This window comes from Apodemus sylvaticus, chromosome 2 (genome assembly GCF_947179515.1).
Source record: "Apodemus sylvaticus chromosome 2, mApoSyl1.1, whole genome shotgun sequence".
NCBI lineage: Eukaryota > Metazoa > Chordata > Mammalia > Rodentia > Muridae > Apodemus > Apodemus sylvaticus.
Window position 1 is genome coordinate 67,255,211 of NC_067473.1, and position 25,516 is coordinate 67,280,726.

The 25,516-nt window shown below is 40.8% G+C and overlaps 1 protein-coding gene across 1 annotated transcript in view; it reads right to left on the minus strand.

The window, feature by feature from the left end:
• Positions 1 to 1,137: 1,137 nt before the first annotated feature.
• The window catches only part of LOC127678556 (TRPM8 channel-associated factor 3), a 70,287-nt gene continuing 45,908 nt past the window's right edge, over positions 1,138 to 25,516 (minus strand). The window contains exons 2-8 of the mRNA XM_052173576.1: positions 9,837 to 10,463; positions 6,475 to 7,439; positions 6,107 to 6,204; positions 5,074 to 5,287; positions 4,544 to 4,783; positions 2,915 to 3,252; positions 1,138 to 1,404 (exon numbers count right to left, since the gene is read on the minus strand). Of these exons, the coding sequence (XP_052029536.1) occupies positions 1,138 to 1,404; positions 2,915 to 3,252; positions 4,544 to 4,783; positions 5,074 to 5,287; positions 6,107 to 6,204; positions 6,475 to 7,439; positions 9,837 to 10,459 (2,745 nt within the window). The 5' untranslated portion in view covers positions 10,460 to 10,463. The remainder of the gene's footprint in view (positions 1,405 to 2,914; positions 3,253 to 4,543; positions 4,784 to 5,073; positions 5,288 to 6,106; positions 6,205 to 6,474; positions 7,440 to 9,836; positions 10,464 to 25,516) is intronic.

Sequence of the window (25,516 nt, forward strand, 5' to 3'; positions counted from 1 at the left end):
ACAGATAGGCCATTCTACCCACACAATAATTTTGTAAACTCTGGGCATCCTACTCTTGCTTGTGTGATATGTGCTTTAACTGCTGAACCATCTTCTCAGCCCTTAGCTAATGATCTATTTTAAATTCTTGCTCCATTCCTGCTTGGTCTCTTTGAAATTTAGGTGCCTTCACCTGGAGGTTCTATTTATATACATAGTTTAGCAATATTTATGTGTCACGCTGTTGCAAAGACATTTACCCTTCAACACAGAAATCTAGCATAAGTTTCTGACCTCAAAAGTTTGCTTTGTTGGCATTAGTCTATCAGATAGATTAATGTTAATTAATAAAATATTTTAAGGACAACAGATATAACTTTCAGTGAATCATTCAGTTATTTCCTAAAGGAAAAATGTCTGATATTTGTTAGTCTGTCTGGCCACTGTGTGGCAGAGGTGAGGTGACTATTTGTGGTAAAAACTGCATGCTAAGGGAAAAATTTCATGCTAAAAAAATAATTCTCAGCAAATTATAAAGACACACACACATATATGTATATATGAATCTATATCACCTACTGCCTTCAAAGAAGTTCAGCTTATTATATAAATCCTTTAATTTCCAGTAGCATACTAACTTGAGAGAGGACCCATCTGTGATAGTTCATAAGTGGTCATTTTGCTCTAGTACAGAGGTTAACCTGAGTTAAGTAAGAGAGGTCTCAATCACAATATTAATCAAAGCATATGTTGATCACCTACTCTTTTCAAACCACTCAGACAAATGATATTTGTGTATTAATTTAGGAATAGCAAAAAGATATTATAAGTGGAGACAATAAAAGATAATTCTTTAACTAAGTCTCTGGACTTTGGGCAGCTTTTGTAAATAAACTGAAAACATGAAAAATGCTAAACAAGTCAAGATACAAATCTCACAGTTTAAGATTAATTTACAGGCAATAGACTGCATCATCTATATTACAAAATTTGAAAGCTGCTGTGTAATTTGATCTCTACCTTGCAAAAAGTAGATTCTAACAATGGAGGTGGGGGGAGTGGATTCCCTAAAATTGAATTCCCTAAAAAAGAATCATGAGGGCTTTCCTGTTGCACCACATAAACATTCTTCTCTCAGAGAGAACAGCTAGTGTGGGTTCACTCTCTACCTTCTGTACCTTCAGCTGTATACATTTTCATGGGGTTTTCCTGCCACTCTGGCAAAGAGGCTAGGCTTTTAGCCACAGCATATTTGACCGGCCAGCCCCAGGCTTCAAAGAAAGGGGCCAGATTCTTGTGCACAACCTCAGAGAACTTCTTCACCCACAGATTCATCTTGTCTTCATTGCTTTGAGGGAGGCCAGAGAGGGTTTGGTAGTCAGCAAAGAGCTGGATGAACGGCTCCCACCCAAAGCCCTCCTGGAGCTGGAAAGAGAAGGAAATGGCAGAGTGACATGTACAGCCAGGAAGTCAGCTCCTGAACACATGCATAAAACCACATGCTGGGTGTAGTTATAAACCGGATATCCTGTTATGGTGATTTAAATTGTCAGCGTCTCTCTCTTTTTCTCCAGAATCCTATCCCTGTGTGTGTGGGAGCTGTGCGAAGCACCAGAGTCAGACGCACATGCTTAGACAATCCACAAATGCACATACAAGCTGTATTAGAATGTGGGGTAGGGAATAAATATTGCACAGGACACTAATACGGGAAAGGTTCCCAGAGGCCTTAGAGAAACTGATGTTAAAAGCTAAATAGGTGATTCTTGATATTTAAAGGACACAAAACTGTTTTAGGTAGAAAAGGCATCGTAAGTAAATGTCAGCAACGTGGGCCATTCTGAAGGTTTGTGGCTGTAGCAGACTGTGTAACAGGTGAGAAGTGGAACTGGATGCAGGCGGTGTGCTGTTCTACATAAAGGAGTGGGGAGCTACTGGTGGGTTTCAGGTTTACAGCGTTTGCTGACAGCACTCTGCAAGACTAGTCCAGTTGAGAAATAGGGAGACTAAGAAAAGAGTCCTGGAGAACCAGATTGAAAGGTGCTGAAGAACTGAGTCTTACTTGTGACATTGGAATACAGAACACCAATGATAGGGGGAGGCGGCTACCTGGCCAGAAATTCAGTCTCAGACTGAATTCAGCCCCAGAGCAGCAGTTTGTCTCCAAAGACTTTGAACTGATCATGAATGTCAAGGTTTAACTGACACCATGACTGGGTCCTAGAGATCTTAAGACAGATTCCCTATTAACAAGGAAGCTGATGTGATCTAGAAGTTATCTCAGACCCACTGAAATCACAAGGCAATGAAAACTCAGAGACAGTGTGCTATAATGACTAAAGTATTAAAACTAGCCTCTAGGTTTGTCTTTACTAATTAATTAGGTCAACAGCATGTTTCGTCTCTGTTGCTCTGAAAATTTGAGCATGTAGTATGGCTATGTGAATAATTTTTTTCAATGTATTTTCCACAGGTAGTAAGGAATGGAAGGGAAGGGTTTTGATTTTACAATGAAACATGATTTCATTCATATTTGAAGTTTTCTTAAGATAATGGCATTTTGAATAATTTGTTACCATGTTATTGTTCCTATAATCTATCTTCCATAATGCATTGTTGTAGTAAGGTGACACTAATTTCTCCTAAACGACCAAGCTTGTTCAAGAGAAACTATTTGCATTTGGCTAAGCTGGATTTCACCATAGATTGTCTGAGCACAGCTATGTAATTCTGCTAATGACCCAATACATTTTATTTATTTCCACAGAGTTATGTGGCAGAGAAGGGGAGACACATTGCGTTAGCTACTTCATATGTGTCATGCCTGTTCTACAAGAAGATGCCACCATTTGCCCATCTCTCCTCATTGTGAAGGGATCTTGGGATACCAGGAAGTCTGGTGGTTCCTGCCTCCGTGAACATACATACACAGTACCTGAAGGTAAGTTTCTAGAGCTGTCCATACAATCCAGTTACTCAGAGGTGCTCCCTTGTTCACGTGGTCTTTGATCCTCTGCTTCCGAAGCTCAGGATTCAGAGAAGGATGGGCTTGCTCCCTGGGAATGTTTAAAACCGTCTCATGCACATAAATAGTCCAGAGATTACACAAAGCTTCAGTGGTGTGTGGCGGGAAAGTCCATCCAGGCTTCTGACGGTTGTGGCCCAGTTCATGTATCACACCCCAAATACCATGTGACCTTATTTTGAACTCGCTAATGATGCCTTCCACTATAGTAATGAGGCCCATGATGGGGTATCCGGAATGAAGAAAACCTGAGGAAAAATACCAGGAAGTAAGAAGCGAAATGGCATGTGATACCTTTTCATAGTCTGCACCTCCACTACCATCCCAGAAGACCTAGAATATGAGTATGTTCATGTGGGCTTTACCCACTACCTAAGCTTATTTTCAGCCCATAAAACTTTTTTCTCTTTTTCTTGGACAGACATTGATGACCGTCTGCATTTCACCGTGAATGGTAGATATATATGGAACGTAATGCTGACTGGCACTAGTCATTATTTCGTGTGTTTTCAGATAGGTGATGCATGCATGTCGTGAGGTTTTGTGTCTACATGAGAAAAAGCAGCAAGAGTTTTCTCCAGGCTAGTCTTAATCTTAAGGAATCATTTTTGAAAGTCTGTAGGTGGCAATTAGTTTTTCTCATTGTCCTCTTCACACCTATTATTTCTTCTGTTTTATTCAGCATTAGTAAGTCCCCTTGGCTCTGCTGAAAGCTACCAAGTACCCATTTCTTGTCTTCTCTTCCCAGTAGGTGTACTGTTTTTGCACACCATGTAAAGATTATCCTTGTGTTATTCAAATGCTGATTACTCTGTCACAATATCTGGCTGCATTCCAAGCATGGCACTGTAATGCTAGTTCTAAGTAACTCCTGCCTCAATGTTGTGCAAACATTGCTTCTCATTTATCCTCTTATTTGTCAATAAAAGCTGGTCAGCCAATGGCTGGGCAGAAGAAAGAGAATAGGGCTGGACTTCTGATTCCAGCCTGGGGAGCTGGGGAGGAGAAAGAGAGAGAGAGAGAGAGAGAGAGAGAGAGAGAGAGAGAGAGAGAGAGAGAGAGAGAGAAGTAATTCACCATGAGGAGAGGGTTCAAAAGACACCATGGAAAAACATCTGGGTTAGAGATAGACAAATCAATACTAAAATGCCAGTATCTTTGGGATTTGACTGGAACATAATCAATTAACTTGAGGATTAGAATAGATTAATAACTACCCAGTTATTGTGCTGTAAAGCTTATCAAACAAATCCTATTGTTTCCATCTCATTTATTTGAAAACTATCTGGGCTAGAGAAAAGATTATCACTTTTAGAAATGCATTTTTACTTCCTCAACTTTGACTCCATTTAATTATCTTCCTTGATAACACATGTAAAATATTTACAGATTTTTCTTTTCAGTCTTAGTATCCTGTAACTCTTCATGTATTTGAAATTTAAATGATGTGAACTATGCCCCATTCCCCAGCTGATCTCCATAAAATTATGTCAGTTCAATTCAAAGTCAACTCTCAGAGTGTTCCCATGAAGTACCTACCAAATGAAATCTGCTTGTCAAGTACAACCCTCTCAGCTCTTTGGAAAGGGAAGGGCCGGGCTGCCAGCTTGGCTACAGCCTTTACCATCTCGTCCCAGAGTTGGAGCAGTGGGTAGGGGTCCTGAAGAACCTTGAGGTTTACTGTTGGAATTGTCAGGATGATGTTGTCTGTGGCTAATTCTCCCCACGGAGCTCTGCTGTGTTCAATAAGATTCTTCCATTCCTCCTGGGTTGTCTTACCTGCAAATAAACGTTACACAGCTTGGCCCACACTTTTTTCTAGAGTTCCATTGTAGGCCTTCGACTGTAGACCCCACGGAGAGATAGCTTGATAATGAATCTCCTTTGTCTTTCCCTGTCACCTTTCAGACCTTCCAGAAGAGAGTGTGCATATTTCTTAGTCCACTTTCTGTCTTGAGACTCACTTTCCCCCCAATTACTCCATTGCTTTCTTTCAAGCCAGATCCCTTCTTTCCCTCTAGGTTTCCCCCACCTTTGTGTACCATTATGAAACTGGGTCTCCTACTCACCCAGCTTGAAGTATGGAGCAGACACAGCCCCACTGATGGTGACAGACACATTATCATGATTGTATTTCTCAGGGACCATGATGTAGAGAAGGCCCCCATAGAGCCAGGAGATGGATGTCTGGGATGAAGTCAAATGGTACACATAGGTCATCACAGGGGGACGGATGTAAGTTTTTGCTTGGCTTATGTTATCCGTGTGGCATCCAATGAGGACCTATTATAGTGAACATAAGTCTTTATGAGAATGACAGTACCATCTCCTCGTATATATAATTAAATGGAGTCAAAGTTGGGGAAGTAAAAATGCATTTCTAAAAGTGACAATCTTTTCTCTATCCTGCCTAGCTCCCAAATAAATGAGACAGAAACTATAGAATCTAGTGTGTGTGTGTGTGTACATGTAAGAGGTCTGGTAGAGGTAGAAAGAATATAACCTCAGAACAATAAGTGTCTCATATCATGCGTAAATAAAATATTAGTACCATTTATCCATTTTCTTTAGAGCACCCATATCTGTTCATAAGTACTTGGGGCTTAAAAAAAAAGTAAAATGATTTCCAAGGTAAATATTGACTCAGAAAATGCACTGCCTGTGTCTGCACCATGTTGCTTGGGTTTCAAGAAGAGAAGACTATGGAACTGGTTAATGGAATTGAAGCCTGGAAAATATTTGGATAGTATTTCTGATACCCCAGGAAAGAAAACCAGTGAGAGAAGCTTTGACAGTAAGTACAAGATGGAGAGGTAATGAAGGAAGTACATTTTTAAAGCATCTATTATGTGCCACAGTTCAGCTTTTTAGTGATTACTGTCTTTGTCTTTAAAATAGGTGTGTTTCTGGCCTATGCCTGGTGAGGTGTTGGGAGAATCTAAATTGTTACTGAAGTGAGGCAGGAGCATCTACATAGCAAGTTTCATGACAGCCAGAGTTACCTAAAGAAACCTTGTCTCAGATAAGAAAATAAAGTGAGTAGATGAGGACGTAAAGCTCTGTGGACTTGTCAGAAGTCCAATAGGGATACAAGTGCTTTACCTTCAGCTTGGCGTGAGTGGCTTCCCTGGGAAGTGTTACTTGTGCCACCTGCCCTTCAGGTAAGTAGAGTCCAGTGCTCACCCAGGAGTTGTCGTTTTCTAATGATTCACAAGAAAGGTTGTAGTTTTTCTATCCATGATTCCACTTTCTTCCAGAATTCCCCAAGTTCCCCCAATCCCAGAGCTACAGGATCTCCCAGATCCTCCTCAGACCGCCCCAGCTGCCTGTGTTCCTAGACTTACCTTCACCAAAGATTACAGAGATGGAAAGAAGATGGACTTGGGGGAAGAGCCCCCGAAGTGACGCTGAAGTTAGCCAGCTCTCTTTCTCTAGTCCTGCATGCCCAGGGCCCGCTCTCCATTTCTTACCTGTGCTTATTTTAATGGTCATTGGCGATTCTGTAGGAGGTAGTAAGGCGGGAGGGGGAAGTAGCTGAGATCTGTCCACTCCAGATTTGAATAATTCATAGGCAAGGGAGAGCAGAAAAGCCTGAGAGCTGCCCTTTGTGACCGGGTGTTGTTCCGTGACACTTGGGAAGCCCTTGCTTTGGATTATTTTCAGGGCATGTTTCTTCACAGAGTCGTAGATGGAAATCCTCTGGTGCGTCATTTGAAACACGTAGAAACAATCTTGTAAGAGCTTATTCAGCCAGCTCTCTTGTAAGCTACTTCCCTGACTGTAGTTCTGGGACTCAAATTCGGACAGGGCTCTACGGATGTGGTAGTTTATCACCTCAGGATTGGGGACTGGGAAGGAGCCTCGATGGACCACCTGGCTAATGATGCCAAGGCCAAAGCGTTTCAGGATGATGTTATTTGGGTATTGAGTCATACAGTTAGAATCTGGGTTCCTGCGGCCCCACACCCAGGCCTCTGCAGCAATTAGCAAGCCTCCACCTTCTGCAACAAATTCCTCTATCTTCTCGGGGTCTACACGGGCGAATGAGCAGCAGCAAAACACACTCAAGTCACTGGTTAGCAGTTCGGTTTCACTCCACTGGAAACTGCTATTGGGTAGCATAGTCTTCAGTGCTCTCATTTCTGAAGCTAACCCGATTCTGCCTGTCTGATTCCCCATCAGCCAGTGTAAAGCATTGAGCACAAATGGCAGCATGGTTTGATTAAGTATCAAACTTTCATGCCCTCCCAGCACCACCCGACCACGGCCATAGCGGGCAGCTGCAAGAAAGCAATGGAATGAATTGTCTACTCCCAAGGGAAATGCCCGCTGTCCATGCACAAGCAGCTGGGAGGGGGCTGCGCCTGTCTCAAGGTCCATCTCAGACATCCCTTTCAGGAGCTGCTGCTGGTCATACTTGAGCTCATCCTCACACCTGGAAAGAGATGATTCTCACATCAGTGTCTGCGAAAGAAGTGAGTATGATATTGGTAGGCCAGCAGAGACATGCCTGGACCTCAGCTCTTTTGGTCTAAAACCTTCAAGAGTGAAAAGAGGAGAGTGATACTTTTACCTCACCATGATGCACCTTCAAATCATTTTTTAACTGGGAGGAAAGGGAAGGTAAGATGAGAGGATGGGAAGAAAGGAAAGAAAATTAATTAAATTGATCACAGCAGGCCTGGGTACGTATGAATAATTACCAAAACAAAAGACTTCAAAACCGTAACCAAATAGACAAAACCAAAATATTGAGCAAAAGATGAGAGGAAATATTTACGACATGTAAAAATGTCAAAGAAGTAGTATCCATAATACAGGAAGAACATTTAATAATCAAGGGAAACATGAAAGTAGCGAAAATGAAGAGCAAGCACTTCAAGAAAGAAGTGAGATTGCTATAAAGAAGTTGGTAATCAGAAAACACAAATGAATAGTGACAATAACATCAAGCAAAAATTCATAATATTTAATACTAGTAATAGTATAAGCTATATTTAGTCATGAGTATAAGTTAATATGGCATTTTAAAATGGCAATTTTAAATTTCAATGAACATTTCATAAACAAATATTTATTAATCCAGAATTCACCTTCATAGACTAGGTGTGAGAACTGGCATGTGATATATGCAGCAGATAGATGCTCATGTGGAAACGTTAACAACACATAATAACATACCTCTGCTGTCCTCCACCATGTGGTAGTTACTCCTTTTTGTTCGGTTTGGATTTGGTTTTCAATACAGGGTTTCTCTGTGTATCTCTGTCTGTTTTAAAGCCTGTTCTGTAGACCGGGCTGGCCTCAGAGATCTGCCTGTCTCTGCTTTCAAGGGCTGGGATTGCACAACCACCACACAACACTGTATTTACTCTTTTTGGAGTCAAATGCATTGGGCAGTTGATCCAAACCTTCAGTCAAGGGAACCCCACTGTTTGTCCCATTTTAATCTAATCTTTATGAAGAATCCTGCTCGAAAATGGAACAAGATGCTGCAGGGCTCACACTAGCTATCTCAGCACCCTTTGCCACTCAGACACTACCTTTTCCTGATGGTTCTACTCTGCTCCAGGAAAGAGAAAGATTCCTGCATGTAAAGCTACATCCATGTTACATTTTCCTTGCTATCTCTGGGATGGCTGATATTGCACTTGATTGACTGATTGGTTGATTGATTGACTGATTCATTCATTCATTCATTCATTCATTCATTCATGTTTAGTCCCTATTTACAATGCCAGGTCCTGCATGATGTTTGAATAATTGAAAAACAAAATAGAAAAAAATTCCTTTTTAAAATCTCTCTATGTGAGGGGGTATGTGTATATATGCCTGTTTACTAGTGTGTGTGTACTCATCTGTGTGTAGACACAGATTTAAGAGTGTCATGTACATACATGGTGGACTGAAACTGATATTTAGAAGTCTTCTTTGATCACTCTATCTTGTCTATTAAGGCTGGATCTCTCAATTGAAACCAGAGCTTATCTGGTTTCACGTAGCCCAATACTAAACTTCCTCCAAGGATCCCTTATCTCTACCACCTACATACCGGGATTATCAGATGGCCTCCATGCTAACCCAGCATTTATGTGGTTGCTTGGGATTTAACTGTGGTCCTCACACTTGCTTGACAAGCACTGTTTCTGTTGAGCCATATCCCCAGATATAAACAAACACAATTTGTGTTTTGTATATTTTATTGACCTTTTTATAAATTACCTTTCAAGTTGAACCACTCCTCTCTAATTACTCATGATGAGGCTATTCAATTGTAAATACAACAAAATACCCTGACCTCAAGGTAGTTAATAACCAGTCTATACTAGAGAACATAAGATATTGTTGCTTAACTACTATGGTAGTCTGTATAAATATGACCCCAATAGACTGCAATATGGAATGGCACTCCTTGTTGGATAAAGTGTGTCAGTGGGGTGGGCTTTGAGGTTTCAGAAGCTCAAGCCAAGGCCAGAGTCTTTTCCTTCTTGCTGCCCATCAATCTAGATGTAGAACTCTCAGCTTGTTCTCCAGCACTATGTCTGCCTGTGTGCTACCATATCCATTGTGTCAATAATGGATTAAACCTCTGAATATGCTAACCAGCCAATTAAATTTTTCCTTTAAAGAGTTTCTGTGGTTATAGTTTCTCTTCATGCCATAAAACATTAACTAAGAAAACTATCATGTATGATAATTGCATTAGTAGTTATAATTATTTCACTCTGTGATAACCAATTTATCCACTGTTAGGCTGAAATCTCCTTTTAAAATGGGGTAATTGGGCTGTTATTAACAAGAATGAGAGTCCCATGAGGACAACATCACTTACTGGACATAGAGTCTGAGATTGGGTATCTCCTTAGAAACCTTGAACAAGTCTCTATTCCCATAGACATCTGTGAAATATACTCCAGCCAAACTTGTCACCTGGTTTCCAGGAAAAATGGACAGCACTTTATCATGGCCATGGTGAACAGCCCAATTCAAAGCCTGGCCTCCAATTAGCAAGCCTCCTCCATTCTTCAGGAACTGGATCAGCTTCTCAGTCAAGGTGTCGTTGTAGGCATCAATGCAATAAACTCCCAGAGCCTCTCTAGGTTCAGGCTGAACCACTGCATTTATCCCAGAGTCTCCTAGGATGTTAACTAATGATGCTAAGGAAGAATGAACTGCAATGGGAGCCCCAGGGCAGGGGCAGAGCCAGCTCACCACATTGAGAAGAAAAGGAACCAAGCCAGCATGCAGCAGGTAGCCCTCGTGGGACACGACCACCAGGCGGCCTTGGCCATAGAAAGAGGCAGCAATGAGCACCTGGCCCTTGTCATTCACCATCACTGGGAAGGCAGCCTCGCCAGTAAGGAGGAGTTCACTGGGAATGGGTTCTTTAGGAAGATCCCAACTGGTCACTCCATTCATGAGGACCTCAAAAGCAGCATCAGGAGTTGTTGCCATGGTTCTGCAGAGGAAGCAGAGACTCAGGATGAATGGACATACGCTAAACAAATGAAAACAAGGAGTGTTTTCACAGAGTCTTACACAGTTAAGCCTGTACTCAAGCTTGGGAAGTTACAATACTTACCTCTTCTTTGATTTCATCTGAGGAGCTTCAACCTCAGGATGTATTTTTCACTACTCAGTTACTTCTTGCTATTTCTTTCCTTACTTCCACCCAAATGCTCACTTATGGATTGTCTTAGTTCTCCTCTCTTTTGGCTCCATGGTGCCTACCACACACTGTATTTACAGATACTCTTCATGTATAAGAGCTATAATGATCCCCATGGCTGACCCCAGCTCAGGCTTCTCTGGTGCACAAAAATCATTTGTTTTCATAAGCATATCAGTTCCAACTGCTATTTGCGAGGAACTGAGCTCATCTTCATCTTCTCAAAGTAACAAACATTTGACCTTATGTCTTTCTGTGTAAAAAAGATACTATCAACCTTGAGAGGTTTGATATAAAGGCTGATTATTTTAGAGACTGGTATAAGTATCTGTCAAAAACTGACTCCTGGATCCACCATCTTTGCTCCTGGACAGAGCAGACAGGCAGCACCAGGTTCACAGAGATATCCCGAGTCTAACATTGCTTGGGATGCAGCCCACCAGGCTTCTGACTGCGCCCAGGGCCTGGGCAGCTCTGTAGGCTGTCTGTGTGCCAGCACTGTCCTGGGCTGTTTGCCCTGCAGAGTGATCAGCACTTGGAGGGGGTCCCAGCAGTGTCTGCCGTCTTTGATCCCAGGTGGACCAGACAGGCAACACCAGGTACACAGAGACAACCCCAGGTATAACATTGCTTGGTGCAAGGAACAACAGTGCTTCAATGGCACCCAAGAGTAGGGCAGTACATCAGTAATCTGCCAGGGGAAACCCAGTCATCCAGTGGTATAGAAATAGCCTTACAGGCTCACAGGAGGTTCAAGCACCAGCCAATGACAACAGGACAAACTAATGCCACACATAACCAGATGGCAAAAGGTAAATGTAGGAACATTACTAACAGAAATCAAAGCAATATGGCAGCATCTGAAGCCAATTGTCCAACAACAACAAGTCCTGGATACCCCAACACATCAGAAAAACAAGATTTGGATTTAAAATCACTGGTCATGATGCTGTTAGAGGAACACAAGAAGGGCATAAATAAATCTCTTAAAGAAATACAGGGGAGCATGAATAAGGTAGAATCCCTTACAAAGGAAACACAAAAATCACTTAAAGAAATTTAGGAGACTATGGGGCAACAGATAGAAGCCAATAACAAGGAAACACAAAAATTACTTAAAGAAATGCAGGAGAAATTGGGTCAACAGGCAGAAGTCATGAAAGAAGAAGCAAAAAAATCTATTAAAGAAATACAGGAAAACACAAACAAGTGAAAGAACTGAGCAAAACCATCCTGGATCTAAAAACAGAAGTAGAAACAACTAAGAAATGACAAAGGGAGACAACTTTGGAGATAGAAAACCTTGGAAAGAAATCAGGGGTCATAGATGCAAATATCAACAACAAAATACAAGAGATAGAAGAAAGAATCTAAGATGCCAACGATACTATAGAAACCATTGACTCAACAGTCAAAGAAAATGCAAAATGCAAAAAGCTTGTAACCCAAAACATCCAAGAAACCCAGGACACAATGAGAAGACCAAAGGTAAGGATTATAGGCATAGATGAGAGTGAAGATTTCCAACTGAAAGGGTCAGCAAATCTCTTCAACAAAATTATGGAAGAAAACTTCCCTAACCTAAAGAGAGAGATCCCCATGAATATACAAGAAGCCTACAGAACTCCAAACATACTGGACCAGAACAGAAATACCTCCAATCACATAATAATCAAAACCCCAAATGTACTAAAAAAAAAAAAAGAATATTAAAGGCAGTAAGAGAAAAAGGCCAAGTAACATATAAAGGAAGACCTATCAGAATTACACCAGACTTCTCACCTGAGACCATGAAAGCTAGAAGATACTGGGCAGATCTTCTAGAACAGACTCTAAGAGAACACAAATGCCAGTCAAGACTGCTATACCCAGCAAAACTCTCAATCACCATAGATGGAGAAATCAAGATATTCTATGATAAAACCTAAGTTACACAATATCTTTCCATAAACCCACTCCTACAAAGGATAATAGGTGGAAAACACCAATACAAGGAGGGGAAACTACACCCTGGAAAAAGCAAGATAATAACCTTCTTTCATCAAACCCAAAATAAGATTACCACTCAAATATAAAAATAACATCAACAATAATGGGAAGTAATAATCACTATTCTTTAATATCTCTTAACATCAATGGACTCAATTCTACAATAAAAAGACATAGACTAACAGACTGGATACATCAACAGATCCCTACATTTTTCTGCATACAGAAAACACACCTCAGTGTCAAAGACAAACACTGCCTCAGAGTAAAAGGCTGGAAGACAATTTTACAAGCAAATGGTCTCAGGAAAAAAGCTGGAGTAGCCATTCTAATATCAGATAAAATTGACTTTCAACCTAAAGTCATCAAAAGAGACACAGAAGGACACTTCTTACTGGTCAAAGGAAAAGTCCACTAAGGAGATCTCTCAATTCTGAACATCTATGCTCCAAATGCAAAGGCACTCTCATTCGTAAAAGAAACTTTACTAAAGCTCAAAGCACATATTGTGCTGAACACAATAATTGTGGGTGACTTCAACACTCCACTCTCCTCAATGGACCCATCAGGAAAACAGAAATTGAACAGGGGCACAGTAAAACAAATTGAAGCTTTGGACAAACTGGATTTAACCTATATATATATTATATATATATATTTGTTATATATATATATATATATATGTTATATATGTGCTATATATATGTTTTTATATATATGTTATATGTGTATATAAAACATTTCCCCCTAAAGCAAAAGAATATATGTTTTTTCTCAGCACCTCATGGTACCTTCTCCAAAATAGATCATATAATTGGTCATAAGACAGACATCAATAGATATAAGAAGATCGAACTAATCCCATGCCTCCTATCAGATCACTATGGAGTAAGAGTGGTCTTAAATAGCAACAAAAACAACAGAAAGCCCACATACACATGGAAGCTGTACAATACTCTACTCAATGATACCTTGGTCAAGTAAGAAATAAAGAAAACATGAAAGACTTTTTAGAATTTAATGAAAATGAAGGCACAACATACCCAAATTTATGGGACACAATGAAATCAGAGCTAAGAGGAAAACTCATATCCCTGAGTGCCTCCAAACAGAAACTGGAGCGTGAATACATGAGCAGTTTAACAGCACACCTGAAAGACCTGGAACAAAAGAAGTTAATTCACCCAGGAGGAGTAGAAGACAGGAAATCATCAAACTCAGGACTGAAATCAGTCAAATAGAAACAAAGAGAACCATACAAAGAATCAACAAAACCAGGAGCTGGTTCCTTGAGAAAATCAACAAGATAGATAAACCCTTAGCCAGACTAACCTAAGGGCACAGAGACAGTATCCAAGCTAACAAAATAATAAATGAAAAGGGAGATGTAACAACAGAAACTGAGGAAATTCAAAATATCATCAGATCCTAGTACAGAGGTCAGCATGCAGAAGAATGTGAATTGATCCATCCTTGTCTCCTTGTACTAAGCTAGACTCCAAATGGATCAAGGACCTCCACATAAAGCGAGATACTCTGAAGCTAATAGAAAAGAAACTGCGGAAGACCCTTGAGGACATCGGTACAGGGGGAAAGTTCCTGAACAGAACACCAATAGAGAATTCTCTAAGATCAAGAATTGACAAATGGAACCTCATAAAATTACAAAGTTTCTGTAAAGCAAAGGACACCATCAAAAGGACAAATTGGCAACCAACAAATTGGGAAAAGATCTTCACCAACCCTACATCAGATAGAGGGTTAATATACAATATATATAAAGAACTCAAGAAGTTAGGCCCCAGAAAACCAAATAACCCTATTGAAAAATGGGGTACAGAGTTAAACAAATAATTCTCACCTGAAGAACTTCGGATGGCGGAGAAACATCTTAAAAAATGCTCAACTTCATTAGTCATCAGGGAAATGCAAATCAAAACAACCCTGAGATTTCACCTTACACCAGTCAGTATGGCTAAGATTAAAAACTCAGGAGACAGCAGGTGTTGGCGAGGATGTGGAGAAAGAGGAACACTCCTCCACTGCTGGTGGGGTTGCTAATTGGTACAACCATTCTGGAAATCAGTCTGGTGGTTCCTCAGAAAACTGGGCATATCACTTCTGAAAGATCCTGCTATACCACTCCTGGGCATATACCCAGAGGATTCCTCAGCATGCAATAAGGCTATATGCTCCACTATGTTCACAGCAGCCCTATTTATAATAGCCAGAAGCTGGAAAGAACCCAGGTATCCCTCAACAGAAGAATGGATGCAAAATTGTGGTATATATACACAATGGAGTACTATTCAGCCATTAGAAACAATGAATTCATGAAATTCTTAGGCAAATGGATGGAGCTGGAGAACATCATACTAACTGAGGTAACCCAGTCTCAAAAGATCAATCATGGTATGCACTCACTAATAAGTTGATATTAACCTGGAAAACTGGAATACCCAAAACATAATCTACACATCAAGTGAGGTACAAGAAGAATGGAGGAGTGGCCCCTGCTTCTGGAAAGACTCAGTATAGCAGTATAAGGCAAAACCAGAATAGGGAGGTGGGAAGGAGTAGGTGGGAGAACAGGGGGAGGGAAGGGGGCTTATGTGACTTTCAGGGATTGGGGGACCAGAAAAGAGGAAATCATTTGAAATGTAAATAAAAAATATATCGAATAAAATAAAAATACATCGAAAAAAAAGCCTATACTCAACACAACTAGAAAATCTGTCAGAAATGGACAATTTTCTAGACAGATACCAAATATCAGAATTAAAACAGGATCAAATAGATCATCTAAATAGTCCCATAACCCCTAAAGAAATAGAAGGGGTCATAGAAGGTCTTCCAACCAAAAAAAGCATGGTACCAGATGGTTTTAGTGCAGAATTCTATCAGAACTTCAAAGAAGACCTAACACCAATACTCTTCAAATTATTCCACAAAATAGAAACAGAAGGAACACTACCCAACTGGTTCTATGAAGCCACAATTGCACTGATACCAAACCACACAAAGATCCAACAAAGAAAGAGTACTTCAGACCAATTTCCCTTATGAAGGCTGATGCAAAAGTACTCCATAAAATTATTCCAAACAATCTAATAACAGATCAAAATGATCATTCACCATGATCAAGTTGGCTTTATCCCAGGGATGCAGGGATGTCTCAATATGTTGAAATCAATCAATGCAATTCACTACATAAACAAACTCAAAGAAAAAAACCATATGGTCATTTCATTAGATGCTGAAAAAGCATTTGACAAAATTCAGCATCCTTTCATGCTAAAAGTCTTGGAAAGAACAGGAATTTAAGGCCCATACCTAAACATAGTAGAAGCAATATACAGCAAACTGGTGGCCAACATCAAACTAAATGGAGAGAAACTTGAAGCAATCCCACTAAAATCAGGGACTAGACAAGGCTCCCCTCTCATTCCATATCTTTTCAATATAGTACTTGAAGTTCTAGCTAGAGCAATTAGACAACATAAGGAGGTCAAAGAAATAGCCACAAACAGTATAAAGTAGCTTGGGATGACTCTTACCAAACATGTGAAAGATCTGTATGACAAGAACTTCAAGACTCTGAAGAAGGAAATGGAAGAAGACCTCAAAAAATGGGAAAACCTCCCATGCTCATGGATCGGCAGGATCAATATAGTTAAAATGGCCATTTTGCCAAAAGCAATATACAGATTCAATGCAATACTCATCAAAATCCCAACTCAATTCTTCACAGAGTTAGAAAAAGCAATTCTCAAATTCATCTGGAATAACAAAAAACCCAGGATAGCTAAAACTATTCTCAGCAACAAAAGAAATTCTGGGGTAATCAGTATCCCTGACCTCAAGCAATACTACAGAGCAATAGTGTTAAAAACTGCATGGTATTGGTACAGTGACAGGCAGGCAGATCAATGGAACAGGATTGAAGATCCAGAAATGAATCCACACACCTATGGCCACTTGATCCTCGACAAAGGGGCTGAAAACATCCAATGGAAAAAAGATAGCCTTTTCAACAAATGGTACTGATTCAACTGGAGGTCAGCATGCAGAAGAATGCGAATTGATCCATCCTTGTCTCCTTGTACTAAGCTCAAATCCAAATGGATCAAGGACCTCCACATAAAGCCAGACACTCTGAAGCTAATAGAAAAGAAACTGGGGAAGACCCTTGAGGACATCGGTACAGGGGAAAAGTTTCTGAACAGAACACCAATAGCGTATGCTCTAAGAGCAAGAATTGACAAATGGGACCTCATAAAATTACAAAGTTTCTGTAAGGCAAAGGACACCATCAAAAGGACAAATCGGCAACCAACAAAGTGGGAAAAGATCTTCACCAATCCTACATCAGATAGAGGGCTAATATCCAATATATATAAAGAACTCAAGAAGTTAGACTCCAGAAAACCAAACAACCCTATTAAAAAATGGGGTACAGAGTTAAACAAGGAATTTTCACCTGAAGAACCTCGGATGGCGGAGAAACATCTTAAAAAATGCTCAACTTCATTAGTCATTAGGGAAATGCAAATCAAAACAACCCTGAGATTTCACCTTACACCAGTCAGATTAAAAATTCAGGAGACAGCAGGTGTTGGGGAGGGTGTGGAGAAAGAGGAACACTCCTCCACTGCTGGTGGGGTTGCAAATTGGTACAACCACTCTGCAAATCAGTTTGGTGGTTCCTCCGAAAACTGGGCACCTCACTTCCAGAAGATCCTGCTATACCACTCCTGGGCATATACCCAGAGGATTCCCCACCATGTAATAAGGATACATGCTCCACTATGTTCATAGCAGCCCTATTTATAATTGCCAGAAGCTGGAAAGAACCCTGGTATCCCTCAACAGAAGAGTGGATGCAAAAATGTGGTATATCTACACAATGGAGTACTATTCAGCCATTAGAAACAATGAATTCATGATATTCTTAGGCAAATGGATGGAGCTGGAAAACATCATACTAAGTGAGGTAACCCAGACTCAAAAGGTGAATCATGGTATGCACTCACTAATAAGTGGATATTAACCTAGAAAACTGGAATACCCAAAACATAATTCAAACATCAAATGAGGCACAAGAAGAATGGAGGAGTGGCCCCTTGTTCTGGAAAGACTCAGTGAAGCAGTAAAGGCCAAACCAGAACGGGGAAGTGGGAAGGGGTGGATGGGAGGACAGGGGGAGAGAAGGGGGCTTACGGGACTTTCGGGGAGTGGGGGGCTAGAAAAGGGGAAACCATTGGAAATGTAAATAAAAAATATATCGAATTTAAAAAAAAGAAATACAAATAGGAAAGGAAGAAATCAAACTATCACTATTTTCAGATGATATGATAGTATACTTAAGTGATCCAAAATACTCCACCAGAGAACTCCTACAGCTGATAAACAACTTCAGCAAAGTGGCTGGTTATTAAATTAACTCAAGCAAATCAGTAGCCTTCCTATACTCAAAGGATAAGCAGGCTGAGAAAGAAATTAGAAAAATGACACCTTTCACAATAGCCACAAGCAATATAAAGTATCTTGGTGTGACACTAACCAAACAAGTAAAAGATCTATATGACAAGAACTTCAGGTCTCTGATGAAGGAAATAAAAGCAGACCTCACACAAAGGAAAATCTTCCATGCTGGTGGACTGGCAGGATTAATATAGTAAAACTGGTCATCTTGCCAAAAGGAATATACAGATTCAATGCTAATCCCCATCTAAAATCCCAACTCAGTTTTTTATAGAGTTAGAAAAAGCAATTCTCAAATTTATCTGGAATAATAAAAACCCCAGGAAAGCTAAAACTATCCTCAACAGTAAAGAACTTCTGGGGTAATCAGTATCCCCGACTTCAAGCAGTACTACAGAGCAATAGTGTTAAAAACTGCATGGTGTTGGTACAGTGACAGGCAGGTAGATCAATGGAATAGGATTGAAGACCTAGAAATGAACCTACACACCTATGGTCACTTGATCTTTGACAAAGGAGCTGGAACCATCCATTGGAAAAAAGATATCCTTTTCAACAAATGGTGCTGGTTCAACTGGTGGTCAGCATGCAGAAGAATGCGAATTGGTCCATTCTTATCTCCTCGTACTAAGCTCAACTCCAAGTGGATCAAGGACCTCCACATAAATCCAGACACACTGAAACTAATAGAAAAGAAACTGGGGAAGACCCTTGAGTACATGGGCACAGGGGAAAAGTTCCTGAACAGAACACCAAAAGCTTATGCTCTAAGATCAAGCATTGACAAATAGGACCTCATAAAATTACAAAGTTTCTTTAAGGTAAAGGACACTGTCAAAAGGACAAAACAGCAATCAACAAATTGGGAAAAGATCTTTACTAACCCTACATCCGATAGAGGGCTATTATCCAATATATACAAAGAACTCACGAAGCTAGACTCCAGAGAACCAAATAACCCTATTAAAAATGGAGTAGAGAGCTAAACAAAGAATTTTTACCTGAAAAACTTTGAATAGCTGAGAAGCACCTTTGGAAATGTTCAGCCTCATTAGTCATTATGGAAATGCAAATCAAAACATCCCTGAGATTTTACCTCATACCAGTCAGAATGGCTAAGATTGAAAACTCAGGAGACAGCAGGTGTTGTTGAGGGTGTGGTGAAAGAGGAACACTCCTCCTCTGCTGGTGGGAATGGAAGTTGGTACAACCACTCTGGAAATCAGTCTGGAGGTTCCTCAGAAAACTTGGCATGACAATTCTGGAGGATCCTGCTATACCACTCCTGGGCATATACCCAGAGGATTCCCCAGCATGCAATAAGGACACATGCTCCACTATGTTCTTAGCAGCCTAATTTATAATAGCCACAACCTGGAAAGAACACAGATATCCCTCAATGGAGGAATGGATACAGAAAATGTGGTATATTTACACAATGGAATACTACTCAACAATTAAAAACAATGAATTCATGAAATTATTAGGCAAATGGTTAGAACTGGAAAATATCATCCTCAGTGAGGTAACTCATTCACAAAAGAACACACATGGAATGCAGTCACTGATAAGTGGATATTAGCCCAGAAGCTCCAAATACCCAAGACACAACTCACATATCAAATTATTCCCAAGAAGAAGGAAGGAGAGGGCCCTGGTCCTGGAAAGGCTTGATGCAGCATTGTAGGGGATTATCAAGACATAATTGGGGAATGGGTGAAGGGAAGAGGACTTATGGGACTTATGGGGATGGGGGAACTGGGAAAGGGAAAATCATTTGGAATGTAAAGAAAGAATATAGATAAAAAACTGACTCCTGCATGTTTATCATTCTCCCAGTTGCTAAGAATGATGGGGGACAGCACAGTTTTAGAATCACATTTGCCTTTGTCCTCTTCCTGCTTCACACACCCATCATCAAACTTTGCAAAATATAAATTACATCTCTTTTCACTACTGGTGCCTCTAGCCTGCTCCAGAATCTTCAGATTTCAGGCGCCAATTGTAGTCAATGAATCGCAAATGCCTCCTCTGGCAAGAAACTTTCCCTGCTAGTTAGTTTCTACTGTCCAGTTGGCACAACCCAGATCCACCTGGGAAAAGAATCTCAGCCAGGAATTATAGGGATCAAGCTAGCCTGTGAATGTGTCTTGGGAGTAGTTGTCTTGATTGTTAATTGAAATGGAAAGACCCAATTTGATGTCTAGAGGCACCATTTAGCATGTTGGTCCTGGACTATGTAAGAGTAGAGAATCCTACCTAGTTCTACAGCAAGCCAGTAGTAGGCAGGATGCATATATCTGCCTGTGTTCTTGACTGTGCATGTGGTATGATATCCTTAAGCCCCTTACCCTCCAACACCCCTGACATGACGGACTGGAACCTGAAATTGTGAACTCGAATAAAGCCATCCTTCCCTATGTTACTTTTTGTCAGCATATTTGTTAGTCCAAGAGACATGTAACTAGAGATGGCTCCTCACTCCAGGGAAATAGGAACACTACTTTCAGCCCAGGAATGGAAGTCTGGGATTCTCTTTGCATGACTTTACTGCTTTAAATTCCATTCTATTCTCAATAAAGGCTCTACTTAAAAAATGAGAACTTGTTGGACATAAAGACTCTACTTAATGAGAATTTGTTGGACAACAAAGGGAGGAGAGGCCCTTGGTTCTGAGAAGGCTCAGACAGGGAAGTGGGAGTGGGTGGGTTGGTGAGCAGGGGGATGGGGGATGGGATAGGGGTTTTCAGAGGGGAAATGAGGAAAGGGGATAACCTTTGAAATGCAAATAAAGTAACTGTCTAATAAAAAAAAGAAAGACGAGAATTTGACTTGTGATTTTTTACTCTACAAGAGGTCATTTCCTGTAAATGCCACCCCCACCCCACATTTCTGCTGTTTTACAATACTCATTTACTAACAGAAGCCAGATAACACAATTTTGGAGAACAGAGACTTGTTCTTAGAAGATGCAGGGAACAGGATCTTTAGACTCAAAACATAGCTTTGATTCATTTTGCAGTCAGATTGTGAACAGGCATTGCCTTCCCAGTGAGAGGTAACTGCACATTCAGATATGAAGACCAAGCTCTGTGCTAACGTGTGCCTAGCTGGCTGGGGCCAATGTCCATATAAGAATTAGGATTGAGAAAAAGGTCTTAACTTAAATACTCCTAGGCTTATGTATTTCCTAAACACTGTCATCTTTAAATCTCCTTTGTCCTGGCTCCAGGTCATATGCTGAACAATTTAAACAGAGACAGGAGACTGCAAGTCTGGCTGCTTAGGTAGTTAGGAGATTTACACAGCAAAGCTATTGCCAAAATTATTTCTTAGGGTCATCTTGTCCATCTGGCAGAATTATATTTTTCCTGATAAGAGTACACAGGACTTAATGGCAGACTAGGACTTGATGATTGTGAGCCAGTGCTGCCCCCCTTGAACTGCCTTTACCGGTATGACATTGGGGATGAGCATATGACTGGTTATAAATCAGGGCAGTCTTTTTTGTTATGGGAATGGAGCTTAACAGTACGTGAATAATGTCGTAAATCCCAGCACCCTAAATTCAGCTTTTCTCTCACAGGACTTGTTAGCATACTTTGGGGGTGTTTGGGGGCAGTGCTCCTTAAGCTAAATTCAACTTCTGTGACCTAATGGCTCCTAAGCAAATTGATTAGTAAATCCTTTATAATAGTGTTTCTCAAGCTAGGGGTTGTGACCCCTTTGTCAATCCTCTCTCTATTATTTACATTATATTAACATGGCATTACTTATTATTTACATTATAATTCATAACAGTAGCAAAATTGCAGTTATAAGGTAGCAGCACCAAAATAATTTTATGGCTGGGGAGGGGGGTCACCACAACATGAGGAACTGTTTTAAAGGGTCACAGCATTAGGAAGATTGAGAACCATTGCTTTGTAACATCAATTTTATTTCTTTGAGTTTCTTCTACATCAGGATAGCACTGAGAGGCTTCCCAACCAAGTGAGTGAAGGGAGAGCTTTGTTCATTTGAGAAGAAAGAAGGCCAAGCAAGACCCTTCAGTTTCAGCACTAGCTTGACCTGTCAGCTATAGTTGACTGAATATAAATATACATACACGTGTGTGTATATATATATATATATATATATATATATATATATATATATATATATAGAGAGAGAGAGAGAGAGAGAGAGAGAGAGCATGACTGGTTTAAAAGACAAGCTTACCCCATCTAAGTTTTAGAAAGAACAGGTGTAAGTACGCTACCTCCTACATGCTCTTTCCACGGCTGTAGATTTGCCAATATTCTGACTACCACTTGGGTTCTTTGGACTGTTATTGAGGTGATCAGAGACACATGCAAAGAAACCATTACATGAATAAAGAAATGGGTAATGTCAATCTGCAGGAGAAATACTGCTCACGTTCAGCATTATTTCAGAATGAAGTCTAAGTGTTAGAGAAAGGTTTAAAGATTCATGCCCTGTCTTTGCTTGAAGGTGGAAGGGTGTTTGGTTCCTCACATCTTAGGAGATCTTATCATAAATTCTAGGTGTGATAGAACCAGTCCAGAACTAGGAGACAGAATCACACAGTCCTAATAATAATAGAGATGGAGGTGGTGTGTAGGGTAGATGTTCTATAAAATCTGGCCTCAGCATCTGCAAGCAAAGGATGAGGAGAAGGCATCTTGGGTGAAAGGGCATGGGCGGTTTTAAGGACATAGTACACATCCCTATTAAAAAATCATTTAATAGGGTGGGTAAGATGGCTCAGTGAATCAAGGTGCTTGTCATTAAGCCTGACAACCCGAGTGTGATATTCAGAATCTACACGGTGGAAGGGAAGAGCTGACTCTCGAGAGCTGGCCTTTGGGAATTCTCCCTCTGGTATTCCGAGCTTCTGGGCTCATATCCACTTATCAGTGAGTGCAGACCATGTGTGTTCTTTTGTGATTGGGTTACCTCACTCAGGATGATATTTTCTAGTTCCATCCATTTGCCTAAGAATTTCATGAATTAATTAATTTTAATAGCTGGCTAGTACTCCATTGTGTAATGTACCATGTTTTCTGTATCCATTCCTCTGTTGAGGGGCATATAGGTTCTTTCCAGATCCTGGCTATTATAAATAAGGCTGCTATGAACATAGTGGAGCATGTGTTCTTATTACATGTTGGAACATCTTCTGGGTATATGCCCAGGAGTAGTATAGCTTGGTCCTCCGGCAGTACTATGTCCAAATTTGTAAGGAACTGCCAAACTGATTTCCAGAGTGCTTTTGCTAACTTGTAGTCCCACCAGCAATGGAGAAGTGTTCTTTCTCCACATCCTTAACAGGATCTGCTGTCACTTGAGTTTTTGATCTTAGCCATTCTGACTGGTGTGAGGTGGAATCTCAAGGCTGTTTTGATTTGCATTTTCCTGATGACTAAGAATGTTGAACATTTCTTTAAGTGCTTCTCTGCCATTCAGTATTCCTCAGTTGAGAAGGTAAAGAAGAAGGAGGAACAAAGTGTGGATACTTTCGTCCTTCTTAGAAGGGGTACAAAATACCCATGGGGGGGAAATATAGAGACAAAGTGTGGAGCTGAGACTGAAGGAAAGACCATTCACAGACTGTCCCACCTGGGATCCATCCCATATACAGTTACCAAACCTAGACCCTATTGTGGATGCCAACAGGTGCTAACTGACTGGAGCCTGATATAGATGTCTCCTGAGAGGCCCTGTCACTGCCTGACAAATGCAGAGGGGGATGATTTCAGCCAAACATTGAACTGAGAACAGGGTCCCCAATGGAGGATCTAGATTAAGGACCCAAGGAGCTGAAGGGGTTTGTATCTCCATAGAAGGAACAACAATATGAACCAACCAGTACCCCCAGAGCTCCCAGGCACTTAACAACCAACCAAAAAGTACACATGGAGGGACCCATGTTCTAGCCTCATGGGTAGCAGAGGATGGCCTGGTAGGACATCAACGAGAGGAGAGGCCTTGTATCTGTGAAGGCTCATTGCCCCAGTGTAGGGGAATGCCAGATCAGGGAAACAAGAGTGGGTGGGTTAGTGAGCAGGAGGAGGGTGGATAGGATAGGGGATTTTTGGAGGGGTAACGTGGAAAGGGGGATAACATGGAAATGTAAATAAGGAAAATATCTAATAAAAAAAAAGAAACTAAAAACTTGAAAAAAAAACTCCTGTCCTCTGACTTGCATCATATGGGCACCAAATTCTCTCTCTCTCTCTCTCTCTCTCTCTCTCTCTCTCTCTCTCTGTGTGTGTGTGTGTGTGTGTGTGTCTCCCTCCCTCCCTCCCTCCTCTCTCTCCTCTCTTCTTTCCTTCCTTTCTTCCTTTGTTTTTTAAAAGTATGATCTCTAACCCAGGCTGCCCTCAATTCTCTAACTGATGATGGCCTTGAACTTCTGATCTTCCTGCCTTTACTTCCTGCAACCTGAGCCATGTACCCACCCCTGCACCCACCTTTTGCAGTGCCGAAGATGAAACCCAGGGACTCATGAATGCCGGCCGCACATCTCACTAACTGAACTAACTGAACCAAGTCCGACACTTACACCTTTCCTAATACATGGGCCTAAGTCCACACCCACCTTTCTGTGTGCTGTGGTTTAAGTATGAATTTTCCCCTCAGAACTCATGTAGAAATTGATTGCTAATGTAGTATTATTGAGAAGTGGTGGGGCCTTAATAGGTGATTAGGTCTTCAAGAGGGAGACCTAATCTTCAGGTCTTCTTCCAAGGACACTGTTCATTCAGGCAGGAATGAAGCATCCTTTCTAAGATCTGGATATGTCCCAAGAAGATAGGTTTGCATAAAGTGAGGCTTCTCATACTTTTTCTCCCACATGGGCTAGTTTGTCATGCCCTTTTTCTAGTATGAAGTAAAACAACACAAGACTGACTCTTACCAGTGTGGCTGCTAGATCCTGGACTCTGCAACCTTTAGATCTATGAGCCAAAATTAGCATATTTTCTTTGCAAACCACTTCTTTTACAGCAATAGAGAACATAGTTAGCAGTAGTGTTAGCACAGCCCAAGGCATAGCTCTTAACTCTAAAATCCAATCTGTCCATGCCTACACAGCAAAGACCTAATATTTCAGCAAGAGCTGCATCACTCACCTGAATGTTTTCTGACTGTAGCTGGTGTCTCCTGAGGAGAAGAGGTGTCTCTGTGCATGTAGGGTGGACAAACTGGAGATTCTGTGCATAAGATGGGAGGTGTGATCACTTTTTAGTATTGTCCTTCTTCCTGCTTCCTCTTGGAAGGGTGGTGCTTGGGTTGGAGACTTCGTTGAATGTTGGAGGGACACTCAAGCTGTACTTCTTGTGAGTCTTAGAGTAATTTCTTGTGGG